Source organism: Balaenoptera acutorostrata, chromosome 16 (assembly GCF_949987535.1).
Source record: "Balaenoptera acutorostrata chromosome 16, mBalAcu1.1, whole genome shotgun sequence".
NCBI lineage: Eukaryota > Metazoa > Chordata > Mammalia > Artiodactyla > Balaenopteridae > Balaenoptera > Balaenoptera acutorostrata.
In genome coordinates this window covers 10093633-10114246 of record NC_080079.1, presented here as the reverse complement: position 1 = coordinate 10114246, position 20614 = coordinate 10093633, and the positions used below count along the sequence as shown (strand labels likewise).

At 36.9% G+C, this 20614-nt stretch overlaps 1 protein-coding gene across 6 annotated transcripts in view; it reads right to left on the bottom strand.

Annotated features, from left to right (window-relative positions):
* Positions 1-1747: 1747 nt before the first annotated feature.
* Positions 1748-20614, bottom strand: part of ATE1 (arginyltransferase 1) — a 163508-nt gene continuing 144641 nt past the window's right edge. For all 6 annotated transcript variants that reach the window (XM_057530771.1, XM_007173220.3, XM_057530774.1 and 3 more), the window contains one exon: positions 1748-5093. In XM_057530771.1, coding sequence (XP_057386754.1) covers positions 4915-5093 — 179 coding nt within the window. In that variant the 3' untranslated portion in view covers positions 1748-4914. The remainder of the gene's footprint in view (positions 5094-20614) is intronic.

Below are 20614 nucleotides of genomic sequence, written 5' to 3'. Positions count from 1 at the left end.
ATTTACTTTTGAGTGCCATATTAACAGGTAATTAACTATTAAAAATCACAAGTGCCACATAATATTAAGATGTGCTATGCTAGGGTTTTTTGTTTTGTTCTGTTTTTTTTAAAAAAAAAAACAGCACTTCTATTTGGAATTGCTTCTTCATATTGCAGGTGAAGAGATGTGACGAGGAAACCAAGCTATAACAAATCTGCAAGCTACTTTGGAGGTCTAAAAGAATAAAAGTTTGGCATGCAAAACATATTCAGCAACTTTAATTTTTGGTCTAATTGCAACAGTTAATTGGAAAATATTTTCTGGATAGGACTGGATTGAAGACACCAACCTGACACTAACTGGATATGAAAAATGCAGTTTTACTTAGAATTAAATCCGAAACAGCCAACATACTTTTAAACGTAAAAAACTGAGCTAAATTAAAAATAGTGGTATGGTTATCCACCTTTTCCAGGTACGCATTTTAAAGACCTCTGTTCTACAAAGAATCAATGAATCAGAACCTTAATTGGTTTTAAATAACTTTAAGCTTTTATATAAGACATTTTCAAACTGGAAATTTTAGAGGTGTACAAACTATAAAAACAATAGTGTAGGTCTCCCAGAAAATAGTTAGTTGAGGGACAATGAGAGATGGGGCACTAAGTTTTAAAAGCCACACATTTTCTTAATCTTCAAGGAGAAAATTCCTATTGTCCAGTGAAAGGCAAAGGGAATCAGGCAATGAGGAATAAGAACAATGTTGCCAAGTGTTACAAAGAACTGAGAAAAACAATTAATGCCGGTCAATTACAACTCCTGTCATCCATAAGATGGGACTAAAGTCTTAAACCTCCTGTCTCAAAAGAGTATAGACACAGTGGAATATTATACAGCCATTTAAATGATTATTCTTCCAATCTATTTTCATTTTCACAGTAAATTAAGATGTTCAAAAAAATAAATAGATGAAAAAATTATGAAACAATATACATGGCATAATTTCACATTTACTTCAAAATAAAACATATACATAAATGTAAGTAGAAAAAAGTTTGAAAGGACATACACCAAAATGTGAATGACAGCAGTAATAGTTAGTGATAGGATTGTAAGTGGTTTTTCTTTTCTCTGGTATACTCTTCTATACTGCCTAAATGTTTTCTGGTGAACACTATCCATTTCAAATAAGAAAAATAATAAAGCTATTTCCATTCTGGAAAAAATATCAGTGGGATTTATAAGTAATATTCAAATCATTTGGGAAACAGGATTCATTTTATCATAAACCTACCAGGATCCCCTTAACTGTAAAAAGACCAAACACTTTAAAACGTATTCTAGAAATATGCTGTGGACTCTTGCAAAGGATGAAAGCACACTTTGCTTTGTGAGATATTTTATGAAAATTTCTCTGAAAACTAAACTTTTTAAGAGAAATTTATACTTGAGTTTGCTACTTAAATATTATTTCGAGTCCCTCTGGGTAAAAGAATGTCTATTCCCTAATTTATCTTGTGAAAAATTAGGGAATAGACATTCTTTTACCCAAAGGTAATACTTTACTTTTATTTATTCCTGAGAAAGAAATCCATCATGCTTTGATTTAGGTAACTAAGTGATCTGGGATTCCAATTACTGCAAATTAAACACTGTCATTCAGGTAGCCAGTGGCGACCTCGGCTTCCTGCATACTCACTGCAGGTGAAATGTGCCAAGAATTCGAAAGATGGACACGTCGGCCTTTAAGTAATGACCACCAACAGCCGCTGCAGACAGGGAGTTTTATTTTTTCCATTCAAGCTTTATCAAATGGACTGTTCAAAAAGCATATACAAGAGCAAAAAATATCACATGCAAAAATCAAACGTGTTTTGTCTTACAGTCACTGGTTTTCTTTTGGAAAATAATCCACATTTGAGTAACTAGCCTAATTCAAACATTTCCCAATTGTTTCCATTTCATTTCCTTCTTTAAAGAGAGCAACAGTAGATACATTTTAAGCTGCTGATCGTCATCTTTCTCATCTTTATTCTACTGAAATAATATAAAGCTTACCAAATGAAACCATGTACTGTCCAGAAATCTGAAAAGATTCATTTACATAATAAATTCCAAAACATAAGAAATCATATACAACTGATATTTTGTAAAATGGATAAAAATTAGAATAAGCTATCTGAAAGCAAACATAAACAGTAACAATTTCTTATCTAAATAATTTTAATCAAATGAATAATATATTCATCTGGTAATAGCCTCTATCTTTCAGAATATAAAGAAAGTGCTCAGATTACATTAAAAAACAAATAAGATAACAAAAATCTCACAGAACTGAAATAATTTAAATAAAGATGACAGCATGGGGAATCTCTATTACATTTTTGCTCCCAAGACAGGGAGGCAGGTATAAATTTATCTGAAATCAGAAAGGGACTACAGCACTAAGATTGTAAATGCAAAGCTTCCAGCCTTGAAAAGATATAAACTATCTTTGAAAGGTTGTCATGCATCCTTCTTTAGATGAAAGCCATTAATGTAAAATCGGATTTCTCAGCTAGGCTGCTTGTCACCTGACCGAGGCAAGTCACTCTCCTTGACTGTCCTTTTCTAGCCCACTATCAACATTCACTCAGCAGGGCTCAAAAGAACAAATAATTGTCTTTTGAAGACACTTTGTTCGTTAGGATCAATACACTGTCTACTCTCAGAAAAACAACACACGAAAATAGCAACCAAGTAGAAGAATCTTCGTGCCCACCTCTCTCTGGAGCTTCGATGGAGCCAACCTAGAATGCCACGCACAGGGACAGCACCACGGTTCCAGATAGGGGGCTTAATCCTTTTCCTCTGAAGGAACCCTAAACTGAACTCTGCAGGGAAACCCCAGAGTTGTGGTAAGAAGTAAGATTCAAGCTTTCTCTTCATCTGATACTTGAGTTGTGATCTTAATGAATTCCATTCTACACACTAATCGCTAAGACTTAAGTTGGTGTTAACGCACCTGATGACATCAACCTGGACATTCCAATGCCAAGGGTACCAGGTACGGACCTACCCTACTTATTTTAATAATACTGAGATTACTCACAACGCTTCTGAAGTCCTATTTTGAAATTTCTTTCAATTCAATAGGATTTCAGGTCATTCTCACTTTCTTATTTATGCTTTTCTTAATGTTTACTTGCTTAAAGTATCATTTTCATAAATCATTCAAAAATTAAGCTATCTTCACTTTAGAGGGAAATATTTTTTAATATGTTCCACAGATTCTGAAGGCAGCTCTAAATAAGAGTCTAACAAATGCTCTTGGGAGACTATTTTGAAGGACAAAATTCCAGAGAATGCAAAATCCATGCCATCACTACTCTATCCCCAGTCAGCTAAGCACCTGGTAGGTGCTACCCACATACACACACTCTCTCTCCCTGAATGAATAAATGCAATTTATTTGGATGCTGAACTTCTAGACGTCTGACTTTTAAAACCATTGTTTTATGATCCTTCCTTTTATTCTAGCTAGCTGAAATTATTTTCTGATGTTTTATACCTAAACTCAGTGAATTTAAGAGAAAAGTTTAAAAATCGGTAGTGGGATTCAAGCCACTAAGTTTTATAACAAGGTTTTTAAAAAGATCAATCAACAGAAAATGAAAAAATGGGCAAAATGAGAAATGAAAAGGACTCAGTGGCCAAGCAGGTGGCAGCAGGTGGTGGTCAGCTGAGAAAGAGCACAGGGAAGTCCACCTCCTCTGCCCCTCACCGCCTCCAGCACAGCTCGACTCGTCTGCCCCCCTCCCACCTCCTGGCACAGTGCCTGCCGCCTTGAAGGTGGGGGACAAGGGACATCCGCTGAACGAGTGAAGGACCAACTAAGAGAAGGGAGAGGGAAAGAAGGACCCGCCTCTGCTGCAGACTGGTAAGTGTGGTGTCTCCTCTCTGGCCCCCAAACCAAAGGGCAAGAACCGTGTAGCTTCGCCTCCTGCCCCGGAACAGAGGTCAAGATGACGCCTACCTCACTTAAATGCAATGCGTAGCACAGCTATAAAAGTAGTCAGATAGAAACTAGTTTTTAATCAATAACCAAAAACAAGTGTCCTGAGTTCTAAGGAAATAAAAATTAGTCTATATTTACCTTTGATGGGGCTTAGGTCAAGGCAGGAGCCAACACCTTTCTAAAAAAAACTGCACTTCTTAGATTTTGAGAAATAACGCAAAGTATCCCAGTTTCGACAATATAATATATAGCTAGGGTAATCACATATTTTATTGTCCAAACTGGGATACTCTGGAGAGTAAAAGGGAGCACAAGTAACAATTATTCTAGGAAAAATAACTGTGCCAAGACAGCAGACACGAATAGGACTGTCCTGGGTAAAAAGACATCCGATGCTAACACAACATCCTTTTTTGGAAGTTTGTACGATTTCCTTTTTTTCAAGTTTTCTATTAAACTACATAATATAACGTTCGGCAGTGATGGAATACTGAACACTGAGTAACAGCTCCGTTTTGCTCCCTTGAGAAGACGTTTTCTAAGTGATGCCACAGAATTCCCACTTCTTCCCCACACCGAAGGTCTTTCAGCATCAACTAATGTTTTAAATGGCTCTGAGGAAACAGTTTGTTTTAATATTAACAAGAGAAGTTTACCGTCTCTTGTTCATAAACCAGACTTCCGAAATGATAAACCCCAATTATGAGTCTCGGTCATAACATGTTTTAAAAATCTTTATATTAACCATGAGATTCTCACAAATACATTGCCACAAAATATTTTAGAAAAGCTATATAGCCACCAAAATTAAGAAGTCTAATCTGCGGATGGTTACAGAGTCGCCCCCGGGGAATGAACCTGCGCTGGTAATGAAGTCGCCCCCGCCAGCAGCACAACGCCGGCAGGGGTGCGGGGCGGAGAGGCGAGGGAGCGGTTCAGTCTCTGAAGAGCAGCATCCGCTCGGCGCACGTCTGCCCCACCAGGCCTGCGTACTGCAGCACGGCGGCCTCCCCGCCCGGGTCTCTCCGTTGCTTCTTATACACGCCGTAAGGCATTATGGCCTTCTTGTAAAACACCTGCAGGCGGTCAGGTTCCTTACTGCGACCTTCATCCACTGCAGTAACAAAAAATATGGATTAAAAACAGCCCCTATCAAACCACTTTCCATTTCCTAATTTAAGAATGTTTAACTGAAGTATAAAAATTATGTATTACTTATGAAGAGGTCTTCTCTGAGCAGCATGTTCAAATGAGGGTGCGCAGTATTGAGACTAACTTGAGCATGTTAACAAATAACAAACGCCCTGCTGAAAGACAGTACATTCCCTCCACTAAGAGCGCTGAAACATCAGGGAGACGAGGAACTGTATGCAATTTTTCAAATGGCCTTCAATGTTATTATTTTCTCATACACGATAAAGTTTACAGCTCTCCAGCATCTTTCCTGAGTCTGATTTAAATTTATTTTGCCTCTCCCCGAGCCGACATACATTGTGTGAAGTTTCCATCCCTGCAGTGAGGCTTTCTGCTGACTCAGCAGTTTGGGCTGACTTGAACTGGCCAGGTTGGGGCGATGGGCACTTGTGTTGTGCAGGCAGGAGGGCAGATGCTTGCCGCTTTCACAGAGACGGCCACTATCGGTTCTCCTCTTCTTCCATATAGAAGAACTCCTGGTTTTTAGCAGGGCATACTGTTTCCCAGCCTTCCTTGCAGCCGGGTGTGGTCCTGTGACCAAGTTCTGGCCAACAGGATACAAGTAAAGGGTTTTGTAGGACAGCTGGCCCAGGGTCTTTGCCTCCTTCATTTTTTAGCCCTTCCTTCATTCTGCTGCTTAGAGCATGAATATCACAGTAGGAGCTCTAACCTCTGCCTTGCAGCTTTCTCTCGGTTCAGCAAAAACAAAAGCTAGAAGGAACCTGGGTACCTGAGAACTTCATGGAACAAAATGGCCATTCCAGCCCTGGACTGCCTCTGTCTAGAATTCTACATAAAACAGAAAAAAACTACCTTAAGACAAATTATTTTAGGTTTCTATTATTGGCAGTGGCTCTTAATCCTAACTAATACAGAAAACAATGTTAACAGCATCTACTAAAATTTTTTTTTTTTAAATCATTGACTCAGCGAGACCAGTTCTCAGAATCATCCCACAGCTGACTAAATATGAGAATCATCTGAAGAGTTTTTAAAAAAACACCAAAGCCTGGATCCTATTCCCAGAGATCCTGATTTAAAAACTTGTCTCAATGGAACCTGAGCATCAGTATTTTCTTAAGCCTAAAAGGTGGACTGAGAACCACTGTCCTAGAAAAACACACACACCAGTGTTTATATAGATGTGTAAGGATATTTACAGCAATACTCTCTGTAATACTAAAAAACTGGAAGCAGCATAAATGTCCATGAATGGAGAACTGGTTAATAAACATGTTAAGGTATATCCATACAGTAAAATGTTATACAGCTATTAAAAAGACAAAGGAAAATAGATTGTTAAGTGAAAAAAAAAATAGGTTCCGTATTAAAAGCCTAGTATATGCATAGAGAAAGATCTGGACAAACATACACTAACCTGTTAACAGTACTTGTCTCTAACTGTTCCCTTTGCCTAGAACCACCCAGCTTCTACTGGTTGCCCTCCCTGGACTCTGCGCCCCTTTTCTCTTCAGCCCAGGGGTGGCAGTGGTTTCCTGCTGTTGCTACTCTCTGGGTCACATCTCTGTGCTCCTGGCTCTCAGCAATACCACTGCCTGTTATCACCAATTCCGTGAATTAAATGTTCTCTGTTGTAAATACTTGAAGTGGCTTTAGTGTACCTGGTTGGACTTCAAAATATGTGTTGTTTCTTACAAACTACTTTATCCAACTGAAACAGAAAATCCACATACTTTAAAACAACTAAATATTTAACATTTACTAGGTTACCACATCCCTTACCAGGGTAAATGGCAAGCAAAGGAAAAGGCAGGGACCTGGTTCCTGCTGTCAGTTTCAGACAGTTTAAAGCACATGGATTGCAACACAGAAATCTCCATCACCTGGCTATAAATGCTACTAGTAGGAAAAGGTTAGATTCAATTATGCTTAGAAACTAATACAAATAGAAAACTAGTAAAGATCAGTAAGAAGAGCAAAGGAGAGAAGCAAGGACAAGTGGCAAAATCGCACAAAACCGGCTAAATCTAAAACCTCGAATTTTTAAAATGGCATTTTAAAGCATGTCTGTATTTAACTACACAGAATGATGTTTCACAGTTTAAACCTTTATCCTAAAATATTTTAGGACAGACATCCTTTAAAATTCAAATGAATGGAACACTCTAACAAATAAAAACTTAAGATTTGATATGCCATTATCTTATTTTATCTAGAATGAAATGCCACCCTCTAATTTTTATTCTTTTCTAGTATGACATATAAAAATGAAAACAGAAGATAAGGAAAAACCCACCATTATGTATAATTTACATCAACCATTTTAGAGTGCACTCCTCTTAGAGAGTAGGAAATTTTATATTGTTTCATTTGTCAAAAAATATATTTCATTTCTATTTATTAAGATTACAGGAAATGCTTTAAGATTCAACCACTGAAACACACACTGACTTGTGATACTGCTGAATCTATTGTTTAACTTATATATCTAATTAAGTTTCATAAAACTTTTAAATTAATTTATAGCATGTTTAGAGAACCTTATAGCAAAGAAATCAATCAAGTTCAATAGTTCTTTTTACTCCAAATACTTTTGAGGCCTTTGTTCTGGATTAAAGTAGTCAAATGCTTAATATACTCAAAAAGTAGATATCAACCAGCTGTTGATTTTTTTTAACATCACATGTAATTACCACAAAAAGTGGTAATAATGAATTGTAAAATCCTCTCCTCATTCCCTTCAATGTTAATATATCCAAGTCATCGGAGACGCAAATATATTTGGTCTCAGTGCTCAAACACTTCGGGAGTTCATGTGGCATTGTAGTTACTGTTACTGCTGTTGTTTGTTTAATATTCCAAATGCTGTGTTCCTGACATTCTATCACCATTTCAGCAGAAATACTGAGACTTAATTGAAACTCTTTATACATTTATTGAAATACAAGTTAGTTTTCTTAATTGCCCCCAATTCTTAAATTTTCCCATTATCACACTTTGACTGTAAAAAAAAAAAGGCACTGAAACATCATAGAGATAAAAAGTAGCACTCAAGCATACCTTTCCCTACCTAAAAACACTTAAATTGCAGCTCAAATTTGGAATGTAAACTTAGAATTCTGCCTACCCAAAGGTGCCAAAGTATCAACCTAAAACCGCCAGTACTTTTGAAAAAGGAAACAGATCAACAAGACAGAGTGTAAGAGAAACAGAGAAAAGATACACTGTAAAATGTTTAAAACTTGGTATTTCAATAACTTGAACTAACTTAACATTTTCTAGGAATTAGTCATCAATGAAATTACTGAATACTCAATAAAATGCACATTCATTTCTTATTTTATATCTTTTTAAACCATAAAAGTAATGCTTTTTTAAGAACTCAAATAATACAGAAACAGAATGATGTCGGCCCGCACACACAATCCTCTCTCCGACCCCTCTCCCCCCTTGCCTCCCCAAATGTCCATCCACGTTCTCTGTGTTTAACAATTCCATAAGATGCATTTAAAGATTTAAATACAGCTTCTTTTGGATTACATTCTAGCCACATCTTATATTACGGCCAGAAAATCAAATCAGTTACCCTTTCAATGGGTACTGTATTAACTTCAGAAACCACTGACTATCATTATAGAAACTACAATTGTGTTTTCTGGGATTAGTAGTCTGCAGTTTTAAAACCATTAGTTTCATCTGCAATGAAGGCAGATTCTGATTCTTAGTACAATCTATATAATGAGTATTAAAATTTAAATTTAAAACCTAAACAAGAAAAATTCTACCAGACACTTAAAACACTGAAAATTAGTTGATTTATTTACTAAAGTTAAAAAAAAAAGCAAATATCCTCACAAAACCCTCCTGTAATCACGTGTGTTGCTTGCCTGATACATGTTATCAGCGTTTGTAGACAAAAAGCTACATAGCTAAACCAATACAGCACAACAGGCCTCTTCTTGAGGGGATCTTGAAGATACTAGAAAAATAAAGCCATTCTGAGATTAAAGGCCATATGTCATCTCATCTAAGGGAAACTGCCAGCTCATTTTGAGATGTCTTAAAAATGTCTGCCAACAAGAACTTCTTCCATCTTTCCTTTCTCTAACGTATCACAATTTAATTTCATAAAATAAAAACCAAAGGCAATCCTGCAAACCCTTTTCTGAGATGAGCATTTGATCACTAGTGACACAAATATGCTGTCAACTCTGTGATGTTTTAATCTTCAAGGAAAACTCTGGTGGGCAGCAACTGCTTGATTTCCCCCAGCTTTTTATTCACAGGAGGTGAACTGTACATCACGGGTACTTTCAAAGGAAAAAATCTGGAGATCAAAGCTTTACTTCTCCTTCTTATGGGGATTTAACTCATTCGTTATTCTTAAAGAGACTTTATAACTTCTAGGCTTTCCAGAAACTGATGAAACAGTCTGTTTTCTTAACTTCATTATTTATTGTAACAGCATTACAAGAACATGAAACATGAAAAAACAAACATAAAAACAAGTTACATACTTGTTACATACAGTTTCTCATAAAGATAGCTGTATAAACGGTAGACTCGGTAACATTAACGAAGCTAAATATCATTGGGCAAAAAGGGGATATAACGGAATTTGAAAATTTGAACAAATAAATACATGATGGAACCCAACTATGAAACCAAACTCAGCTCTGGCAAGTTCAAAGCCAAACATGATTTAGAACACTGTAAAGTGACAAGAGGTATTAACAAATGTTTTAATTGCCATGGGGGAGTGTATGAGGAAGGAGGAGAGAATTTGAGAGGAAGCTTTTTAGTATGGGAGAGCAAAGGGCAAGGCAAGGGAATACACAGCAGTTACAACAGAAATTAACTGAGCTCAATCAGTGAAGTCTTCAAGCCCATTTGGTGGGAGACTCAAAAATCGATTTGGGAATCCCTCAGGGAGAATTACACATTTTCATATTCTGTAAGGAATACTGTTGGCTAGTCATTTCACTCAGAATATTTTTTTGGTAAAAATGAAAACTAAGAAAACAAATCTAAACTTAGCTTATTTGTGAAAGAATATGCAACAATAGCTTTACAGAAACAATTCTCACACCATACAATTCACCCATTTAGAGTGTACGAATCTATGGTTTTTAGTGTAGTCACAGAGGTGTGTAACCATCACAACAATCAATTTTAGAGCGTTTTCAGGAACCCAGAAAGAAAGCCCATACCTATTAGTGGTCACTCCCCACTGTCCCCAACTTCCGTAGCCCTAAGCAATACCAATCTCTCTATAGAATCAGACAATATGGGATCTTTTGTGACTGATTTATTTAGCACAATGTTTTCGAGGCTCATCCACATTACAGCATGCATCAGCACTTCACTCCTTTTTATTGCCAAATCATATCCTATTGTAGGGATACACAGTAGTTCCCCCCGTCTTATCCGCAGTTTTGCTTTCCTCGGTTTCAATTACCCGTGGTCAACCACAGTCCGAAAATATTAAATGGAAAATTCCAGAAATAATTCATAAGTTTTAAAGTGTGCCCTCTTTTGAGTAGTGTGATGAAATCTCGCACCACCCCACCCCGTCCCTCGCATCATCCCCTTTGTCCAGTGTATCCCACCTGTTAGTCATTTGGTAGCCATCTTGGTTATCAAATCAACTGTCATAGTATCACAGTGCTTGTGTTCAAGCAACCCTTACTTTACTTAATAATGGCTCCAAGTGCAAGGGTAGTGATGTTGGCAATTCGGATATTCTCCTACTGTGCCTGATTTGTAAATTAAACTTTATCATAGGTATGTATATAGGAAAAAACATAGTATATAGGGTTCAGTATGTTCATGGTTTTAGGCATCCACTGGAGGTCTTAGAACATATCCCCTGAGGGTTAAGGGGGAACTACTGTATCAATTTTTATTTATCCATTCAGCAGTTGATGGACATATGGGTTATTTACTTTTAAACTACTATAAATAATGCTGTTATGGACATTTGTGTACAAGTTTCTGTGTGTTTTCATTTCTCTTGGATATATACCTAGAAGTGAAATTGCTGGGTCCTATGATAATGCTGTGTTGAACCTACTGAAGAACCGCCAGATGTTTTCCAAAGTGGCTGAACCATTTTACATTCCTACCAGCAGTGTATGAAAGTTCCAATTTCTTCACATCCTCATCAACACCTGTTTTTATCTGCTTTTCCTATTGTAGCCATCCTAGCGGGTATGACGTGGCATCTTATTGTGATTTTGATTTGCACTGGGTCAAAGCTAATGATGATAAGTTTCTTTTCGTGTTCTTATTGGTCATTCATATATCCTCTTTCTATTCAAATCATTTGTCCATTTTTAAACTGGGCTTTTTATTGAGCTATAAGAGTTGTTTATATATTCTGGGTATTAGATCCTTATCAGATATATGATTTGCAAATACACCCTCCCATTCTATGACCTGCCTTTTTACTTTGTTGATGTCTTTGGAAGTATATAAGTTTTTAATTTTGATGAAGTCAAATTTATTATTTTTTTCTTTTGTTGCTTGTGCTTTTGGTGTCATATTTAAGAACCATTGCCAAATCCATGGTCATGAAGAATTACTCCTATTTTTTGTTCCCTAAGAGTTTTATGGTTTTAGCACTTATATTTGGATCCAATCCATTTTGAGTTAAGTTTTGTATATAATGTGAAATAGGGAATCAATTTCATTCTTTTGCATGTGGATATCCAGTTGACCCAGGACCATTTGTTGAAAAGATTATTCTTTCGTCCACTCAACTGTCTCGGTATCATTTTTTTTTTTTCTTTTTTCTTTTTTGGAATCTCCTGTTTGTATTCTTCACCTAATTCTTTTCTTTTTTAATTAATTAATTAATTAATTTATGGCTGCATTGGATCTTTGTTGCTGCACGCAGGCTTTCTCTAGACGCGGCGAGCGGGGGCTGCTCTTCGTTGCGGTGCACGGGCTTCTCATTGCGGTGGCTTCTCTTGTTGTGGAGCACGGGCTCTAGGCGCACGGGCTTCAGTAGTTGTGGCACGTGGGCTCAGTAGTTGTGGCTCGCGGGCTCTAGAGTGCAGGCTCAGTAGTTGTGGCTCACGGGCTTAGCTGTTCCGTGGCACGTGGGATCTTCCCAGACCAGGGCTCGAACCCGTGTCCCCTGCATTGGCAGGCAGATTCTTAACCACTGCGCCACCAGGGAAGCCCCTCAGTATTATTTTTGAAAATCAATTGACCATAAATATGAGTTTCTAACTGGACTCCCAATTCTAGTCCACTAATACATATCTCTATCTATATGCCAGAATCACATAGTCTTTAACTCTATTCTTCTTTTTCAGGATTGTTTTGGCTATTCTGGGTTCCTTTAATTTTCATGGGACTTTTAGGATCAACAATCAATTTCTACAAAGAAGCCAGCTGTTATTTTAATAGGGATTGCATTTAATCTGTAGGTCAATTTGAAGACTTCACAATATTAAGTCTTCTGATCCATGAACATGGAATTTTCCCCCCCATTTATTTAGGTCTTCTGTAATTTCTTTCAACGATATTTTGTATTTTACAGAATGTAATTTTTTCACTGCTCTGTTAAATTTGTTCCTAACAATTCTATTCTTTTTGATGTTATTATAAATAAAATTGTTTAATTTCATTTTTAGATGGTTTATTGCAAGTATACAGAAATAAAACTGAGTTTTGTGTGTTGATCTTTTATCCAGTAACCTTGCTGAATTCATTTATTAGTTCTGATAGTTTTTTAGTACAGTCTTTAGGATTCTCTATATACAAGATCATGTCATCTGCAATAAAGATGGTTTTATGTCTTCCTTTCCAATCTGGATGCCTTTTATTTCATTTTATTGCCTAACTGTCCTGGTGGAAATATCTTTTTAAAGGGAAAAAACTACATAATGCTGTCAAACTCGTGATATGATGGTAATTAAAAAAACCTCTTGACCCCCAGAAATCATAATATAAAACTAATTCATCAAGATGATTCTTACCAGAAAGAACTCCAGATTAGTTCTGATGTTATGGCATCAAAGCCCTGTAAAAAGGTCACCAGAGGAAAACAGGATAATGCCAGACTCATAGTCTACAGCGTACAAAAATCACACCAACTTTACCTCCTGCCTCAGCTCACTGCCATGAGGACTCTACTTAGATACTCATTACTGGTTACCTAAGTAAAATGCTAACAGGAAACCCCTCCTGATGATGAATAAGGGTTGTATTCTTTCAAATTTCTACTCTATGTGTTTTGATCCTTAAATACACTCTTAAATACTTCCTTTTTCACCACCAGTGTTTACCGTAATAAAGGCTACACTTAAAAACTTGTAACAATATAATAAATGTAAATTGAAACACGTAAAACATACCATTACAGAGTTTCTCAAAGACAAAGGAAGCTGGTTTGTGCAGCTGCTGGTGTGTGTAGGGGCTGGGGCCAAAGAGGCAGTCTGTGAGTCCAGAGCCGCCTAAGCCCTTCCTGGCTTGTGTGGTCAAGAAATTATTTACATACAAAGGAACTGATCATATAAATAAATATACTGAGAAAAATGGGAGCTGGATTTCTCTGTCAGAGAAGGGCTAGAAAGGGAGAAGACTAGAATAAGTTCTGCTGTGTTGGATCAGAATTGGAGGTACAGGTGAAAACTCATGGTGTTTATACACTGTATCGACATACAAATACACAAGTAGGTATAAGTGCGTGAGTGTATTTCCTAGATCTGTCTGTTGAGAGGGCTTGGAAGCAATGAAACCCCAGGAGCAATGAGCATACTTATTGCCCAGATCTTGTTTGCTAAATATTACTCTCCACAAAAAGGAACTAGAGCTCCCTGGAGAAGTGCCTGAATGCAGAGTTGGGTCAGGGAAAGTACAAGATGAGCCTGGAATATCTTGTGCCAGAAAGTAAATGCGCAAAAAATGTTCGAGATGTGTCAAAAGAATACAGGAGTCACCTTGAAAAGGTCCCTGATGGCCAAGTCTGAGACAATTTGAGCATTCAAAATAAATAATGAGAGTAATCGATTATATAATACATTGACCAAAATGTTAGGATTTCATGAGTCCACACTGACATAAACAAGCAAACACGGAGAAGGGATGGCTCTTTCTTGTAGTAGAATACCAACTAAGAAAAGTAGAAGTAATGATTGAATGAGAAAAATCATTTGCCAGCTATCTCAGTAATAAATGATCCAAATAAGAATCATCAATGAAAGTAAAAATTAATAGATATGTTTGATAAAGGTATTTACATTGTCCCAAAGTATCTCCCTACAAAATATTTACTTACTAACATATACAAAATACTTATTAACTTTACAGCAGTGACACCTGCATATCTCACTTTATGAAGTGATACAACTTCAAGTCCCCAGCAGTCAGATGCATCGACAGCGTGTGCCCCTCCTCAGATGTCGCAGTAAGAACTCAGCATCACTTCCAGGGTATTCTTGCCAAAACTACATAACCTGAATCTAGTTATGAAGAAACATTTGATGAACACAAATTAAGGGATATTCAACAAAGTAACTGGACTGTATTCTTCAAAAATGTCAAGGTAATGAAAAAACTAGAGTGCACTAAGGAACTGTTCCAGGGAAAAGGGGGCTAAAGAGACATGACAATAAATGCAACACATGATCCCAACCTGAACTCTGGATCAGAAAGAAAAGAAGGTAAAAGGAAAGTAGGTTTGTAAGTATGTGTGTGTGGTTTTGTGTTATAAAGGACATCACTGGAAAAATCTGTGGCATCTGAATAGGGTCCGTGGATTAGATGGTAGTAATGTATCAGTGCTACCTTCCTGGCTTTGATGGCTGTACTCTGATTATGTACAAAAGTGTTCCAGTTTTCAGGCAATACACACTGAAATATTTAAGGATAATGGCTCAATATATCTACAACTTACTCTCAAATGGTTGAGAAAAAAATACAGAACAAAAGGGACGAAATGATAAGGCAAATGTGGAAATACATTAACAACTGGGGAATCTGGGTGAAGAATATGAAGAAGTTCTTTGTATTAGTATTACAATTTTTCTTTAAATTTGAAATTATTTCAAATGCTAAACTATGTTCTTCAGCGTCCCATCATAATCCCTCCTATTTGTGTGTGTGTGTGTTTGGAACCCAAGCATTACATTTGTACTTTTTTCAATTGTTAAATTTTGTTCTGACATATTCTCATCACTCCACCCTACTGAGGTATTTTCATATTGTTTCTCTTCTTCTGGCAAGTTAGAGATCCTTACCAGCTTCAGAGTATCTGTAAATTTAGCTATCAAGATAAGAATAAAAATCTTAAGTAGAGTTCTGAAAAGAGGGAAAAGCAAAAGGTAATACTGTAAGTCAATACATGAATAGCTAATAATTTTTTTTAGTTATCAAATACATTGAATCAGTTCATTTTAGGATCAATGATGTTCACTTGGTTTGACGTACTAGTTTTTTCTAAATCAATACCTTTAAATTCCACCATATTTGACAGCTCATGAAAGCTATTACCATAATGGTAATGACGTTGCTGGTCACAAAGTCAAATTCCCAAATACAACAAAAGTTAGCTATAATACTAATTTCCAAAGAATGAATCTGGCATTGGGTTGATTTTGATTCCTTCCAAGGGAATTAAGCTAGAGACTTCTACAAGTACCTTCAAGCAGCAAAGACTTTTGAAAATTTCCTGGGGAAATTTTCAAGTCCTCATAAAATAAAATTTGAAATTACTGTATTTACCATAGGGGCAAACACAAATTCACTTTTCTTTGCCAAAGGTCTCAATCCAGAAACCTGTCCTCTTCCTCATTCTTGGTCTCAGCTCAATCTGCATACTGAGTCATCCCTCAGTATCCATGTGGGATTGGTTCCAGGACCCCCAGCAGATACCAAAATCCGAGGATGCTCATATTCCTTATATAAAATGTTGTAGTATTTGCACACAACCTATGCAATCCTCCTGTATACTTCGAATCACCTCTAGATTACTTATAATACCTAATACAGTGTAAATGCTATATAAATAGCTGCCGGCAAGTGGTGAATTCAAGTTCTGCTTTTTGCAACTTTCTGGAATTTTTCTCTCTACTAGTTCCTTTCCACTAACTTTCACAAAAGCTGAAGACTCTGCTATCTGGCACAAATAAAACTCTCTGTGACCCTTATCTTTTCTTCCAGTTACCTTACTCTTTCTCTCCTTTAAAGAGCATTTATATTAATGGCCATTTCCTCACCTCCCCACTCACTCCACAGGCTATTTCAATGTGTATCTTGGTCCAATCACCTTCATTCTATTCACTAAGGTCAAAGGGTCTCCCTGACATTGAACACGAAAAAAACATTGCAGTCTTTACCACCCTCAGCAAAGTATAAACTCAGAGGACCACTTCCTCCTCTTTGAAATACACTCTGCCTTCCACTTTCCTGATACCATTTACCCTGGTTATTCTCTTACCACCAGGGCAATTCTTTACTTGACTGTTAAATGTTGGGAGTTAGTGTTCTGTTCTAGGTTGGTCTTTCTTCTTGCTCTACATTTTCTCCCTCGGAAATTTCATCCATGTCCGTGGATTCAATTACCATTTTTAAGTCTGACCTCCAAATCCTCAGGTTCAGCCAAAATTTTTCCTCAGGAGACTTGATAATACTACGTGTGGCTAAGGGCAAATTCACATTATCTTGGTCAGAGCAATCCTACTTCTAGGAGTCCATTCTACATAAATATCAGTTATGTGTGCAAAAAGATGTATAAACTCTGTTGTAGCGTTATTTGTAATTTAAATTAAAAAATTTAAAACTTAAATGTCCATCAATGGCGGGGGGTTTATTATCAATAATACACATCATAGTATGCAACCATTAAAAAGGAATGGGTAAACATACTTATACCATATAATCCAGCAATTGTGCTTCCTGGTATTTCACCAAAGGAGCTGAAAACTTATGTCTACACAAAAACCTGCAAATAAATGTTTATAGCAGCTTTATTCATTAATTGCAAAATGTGGAAGCAAATGTGTGCCAAGATTTCCTTCAGTAGGTGAATGGATAAGCAAATTGTGGTACGTCCATACAATGGACTATCATTCAGTGATGAAAGGAATGAATTATCAAGAAAAGAAAAGACATGGAGGAAACTTAAATGCATATTACTAAGTGAAAGAAGCCAATCTGAAAAGGCTACAAACTCTATATGATTCCATTACTATATGACAACCTGGAAAAGGCAAAACCATGGAGACAGTAAAGAGATCAGTGGTTGCCAAGGGATTGGGAGGGGAGGGATAGATGAATGAGGGAGCACAGGGGATTTTTAGGGCAATGAAACAATTCTGTAAAATAACGTAATGGTAGACACATGTTGTTATACATTCCTCAAAATCCATAAAATGTACACCACAAAGACTGAACCCTAATGTAAACTATGCACTTTTGTTAATAATAATGGATCAATGTTGGCTTATCATTTATAACAATGTATCATACTAATGCAAGATGTTAATAATAGGGGAAACTGGGAGTGGGGGATTGGAGAGCATATAGGAACTCTGTACTTTAGACTCAATTTTTCTGTAGACCTAAAACTGCTTTTAAAAAAAAGTCTATTCATAAAAAAAGAAAAATTTAAGATATTAACAATAGGGGAAATTGCAGACTCTCAAAGAAAACACATGTTAAATACAGTAAGCTAAATTCTAGTGCAGTGGTTCTCAACCTTGGTTGCACATTAGAATCACTTGGGAAGCTTTAAGAAATTCTGATACTCAGGATACACTGTGGGATCATCAGTATCTGGAAGTGGGGCCTACAGATAATGATGCAGAATTCCCTCATCATACAGTCAGACATAGATGGCACCTTAAAAAAATCACTGTATGAATATAAGGGTGCATTAACAATTTCTTGCCACTTGGCTTTAAAAATAGTGCTCAGGACAGAGGATTATTTTAAAAAACAAACAAAAAACCCACAAGGATGTAGCAGTAAAAATCCTATACAGCCGCATTCATAAGGCCCTTTTTCATTTCTGTTCCCATTAAAGCTTCAAAATGGAGAGAGTGACACTCAGGTGTGCCTTAATAATAGTGCAAACAAGCACAGAGAAAACAAACCTCAGGTGTCATCTTACATCTTAGTACAATAATGTTTTGATTCACTATTTTTGTATTAGAAGATAGCAGATTTCTATTTAATTTTATCTGTTATATGATAAAGTGAATCTGTGGAGACTAAAAAGCTAATATATTAACAATAGATGAGAAAAAGAGAGAGAGAAATTGATGGTCCCTTAAAAGTCCATTTAAGGACATCAAAACCTCAGGAGTAAGGGACTGTCACAGTGGTATTAAAACGGAGGAGCGCCCTATGGTCCTTGCCTCCCCATGTCCTCAGCCTGCCTTTTGTCTGTGGAAAAATTTTAGCCAAAGAATAAGTTTAATCAGACAAGTGAGAAAATGCAGAAACAAAGGAAAACAGTCAAAGGAGACCAAATATTATAGTTTAGTTATAAAGCAAAGTCAAGGACCTTTAGTTCCTCCTCGAGGGCTATAGATCATATTCTGAGCCGTATCCTGCGAGCTGTCTTATAGGTACTGAAACCCCTGCCAGGTGGAAGAAGTGAACTACATGGTGACCAGACTGTAGCCACGACAGAAGCTGCCACAATTCCGAGAACTGGACTCAAAGAAATGGAAACAAACCGACCCTTGAACTGAAGATTAACTGTACCTAAAACAATCGAGATGACACTGGTCAGACCACCGATGACCAATTTTCAAGATGACTGTCAGAGCTGGCTGTGCTGTTTCTGCATGCAGCCCCCTCCCTCTGTCTACAAAAGCTCTTGCCCCCTGATTGTCGGGGGAGGGGGGAGTCGGCCTTTGGACAGGAGTCCGCCCTCCCCCACCCCCTGCTGACAGCATCCAAAGTAAAGCAAACTTTCCTTTCCACAAACCTGGCCTCCTCATTGGCTTCTGAGCGGCGAGCAGCCGGATGCCACGTTCGGTTACAGTTTCGTCTATCAGAACTGTGCTTATTGTCACAGATCTACTGTTTTAAAACTTTTTTTTCTTTTCTGAATTTTTAAACCTAAAACTGGTTGCTATAATCACTCTGAAAGTTAATACAGGAAGTAATAGTAGAGTGATAAAAAAAAAGCCCTTTATAAAACTTGGATCAGATTTTATCAGGTTCAATTTTTACCAGGCAATAAATTTACAGATTTTTCTCAATCATCCATTTACCACACATTAACTACCTGTAACATGTTTAATATTTTTCAAGACACAGTCAGAAACGCACAGCTAAAACAAACGTGATAGTTTAAACAATTCCTAACTAGTAAAAAATCGTTCTTTGGACTTTTTAAAAATTAAATAAAAGACAAGAGGGCTTCCACTTGCAGGAAGATGAAACAGACCTACTTTTCCCTACTGTCCCACTAAGTACAACTGAAAACCCTTGGCATCATATATAAAACAAACATAAGAAGACACTGAAAAGTGAGAGAAGGTGACAGCCCAGTAGGGTCTCTGAGACCCGAGGAAGGACACGGTGGTGAGCTCCCTGTGTTTTCTTATTGCCCTTTTATTCCAGATGGCATACTGGAAAAGCTGGAAACTTAAAACACCAACATACAGACCAAAAACATAAAAGTACCATGAAAAGCCTTCTCAATCTAACCAAAGGACCAGGAAAGGGACAGCCTAGCAAGGAAGGAAACTTTTAGATAATAAACACAAAAAACACAAAACTGCCACAACTTACCCAACACGGAATAGATAATGTAAATAACCCTATAATTAGTGAAGAAATTGAATTTGCGATTAAGCCCTGAAAAAGAAATATCCAGACCCAGACGGTTTCACTGGAGAACTTTACCAAACAATTAAAGAAGAATTAACACCAATTTTATCAATCTCTTTCAGAAAGTAAAAAAGGAGTGAACCCAAACAGACAAAGGCAATACAAAAAAGAAAACTACAAACTAGTATCCCTTATGAATATGCATGCAAAAATCCTTTCCAAAATGCTGGCAAACAGAATTTAGCAGTTGGGTTTATTCCAGGAATGCCAGGCTGATTCAGTATTCGAAAACTGTCAATATAATCTACTACAGAGAAGAAAAATTACATGATGACATCAACTGATGCAGAAAATACACTTGACAAATTCAACAGCCATGCACGATAAAAACTCTCAGGACACTAGGAATATAGGGAATCTTCCTCAACTTGATTAAGAGTGAATACTTTCCCCTCTAAGATTAGGCAGGGATGTCTGCTCTCACAATTTTTATTCAAAATAGCTCTGGATGTTCTAGCCAATGCAATAAGGCAAGAAAAGGAACTAAAAGGCATACAGATTGGAAAAGAAGAAATTAAACTGTTTTTACTTGCATATGATGTAATAGTCTATGCAGAAAATCTCAAGGACTCTATAAAACAAGAGCTATAAGTAAGTTCAGCAAAGACACAGGATATAAGA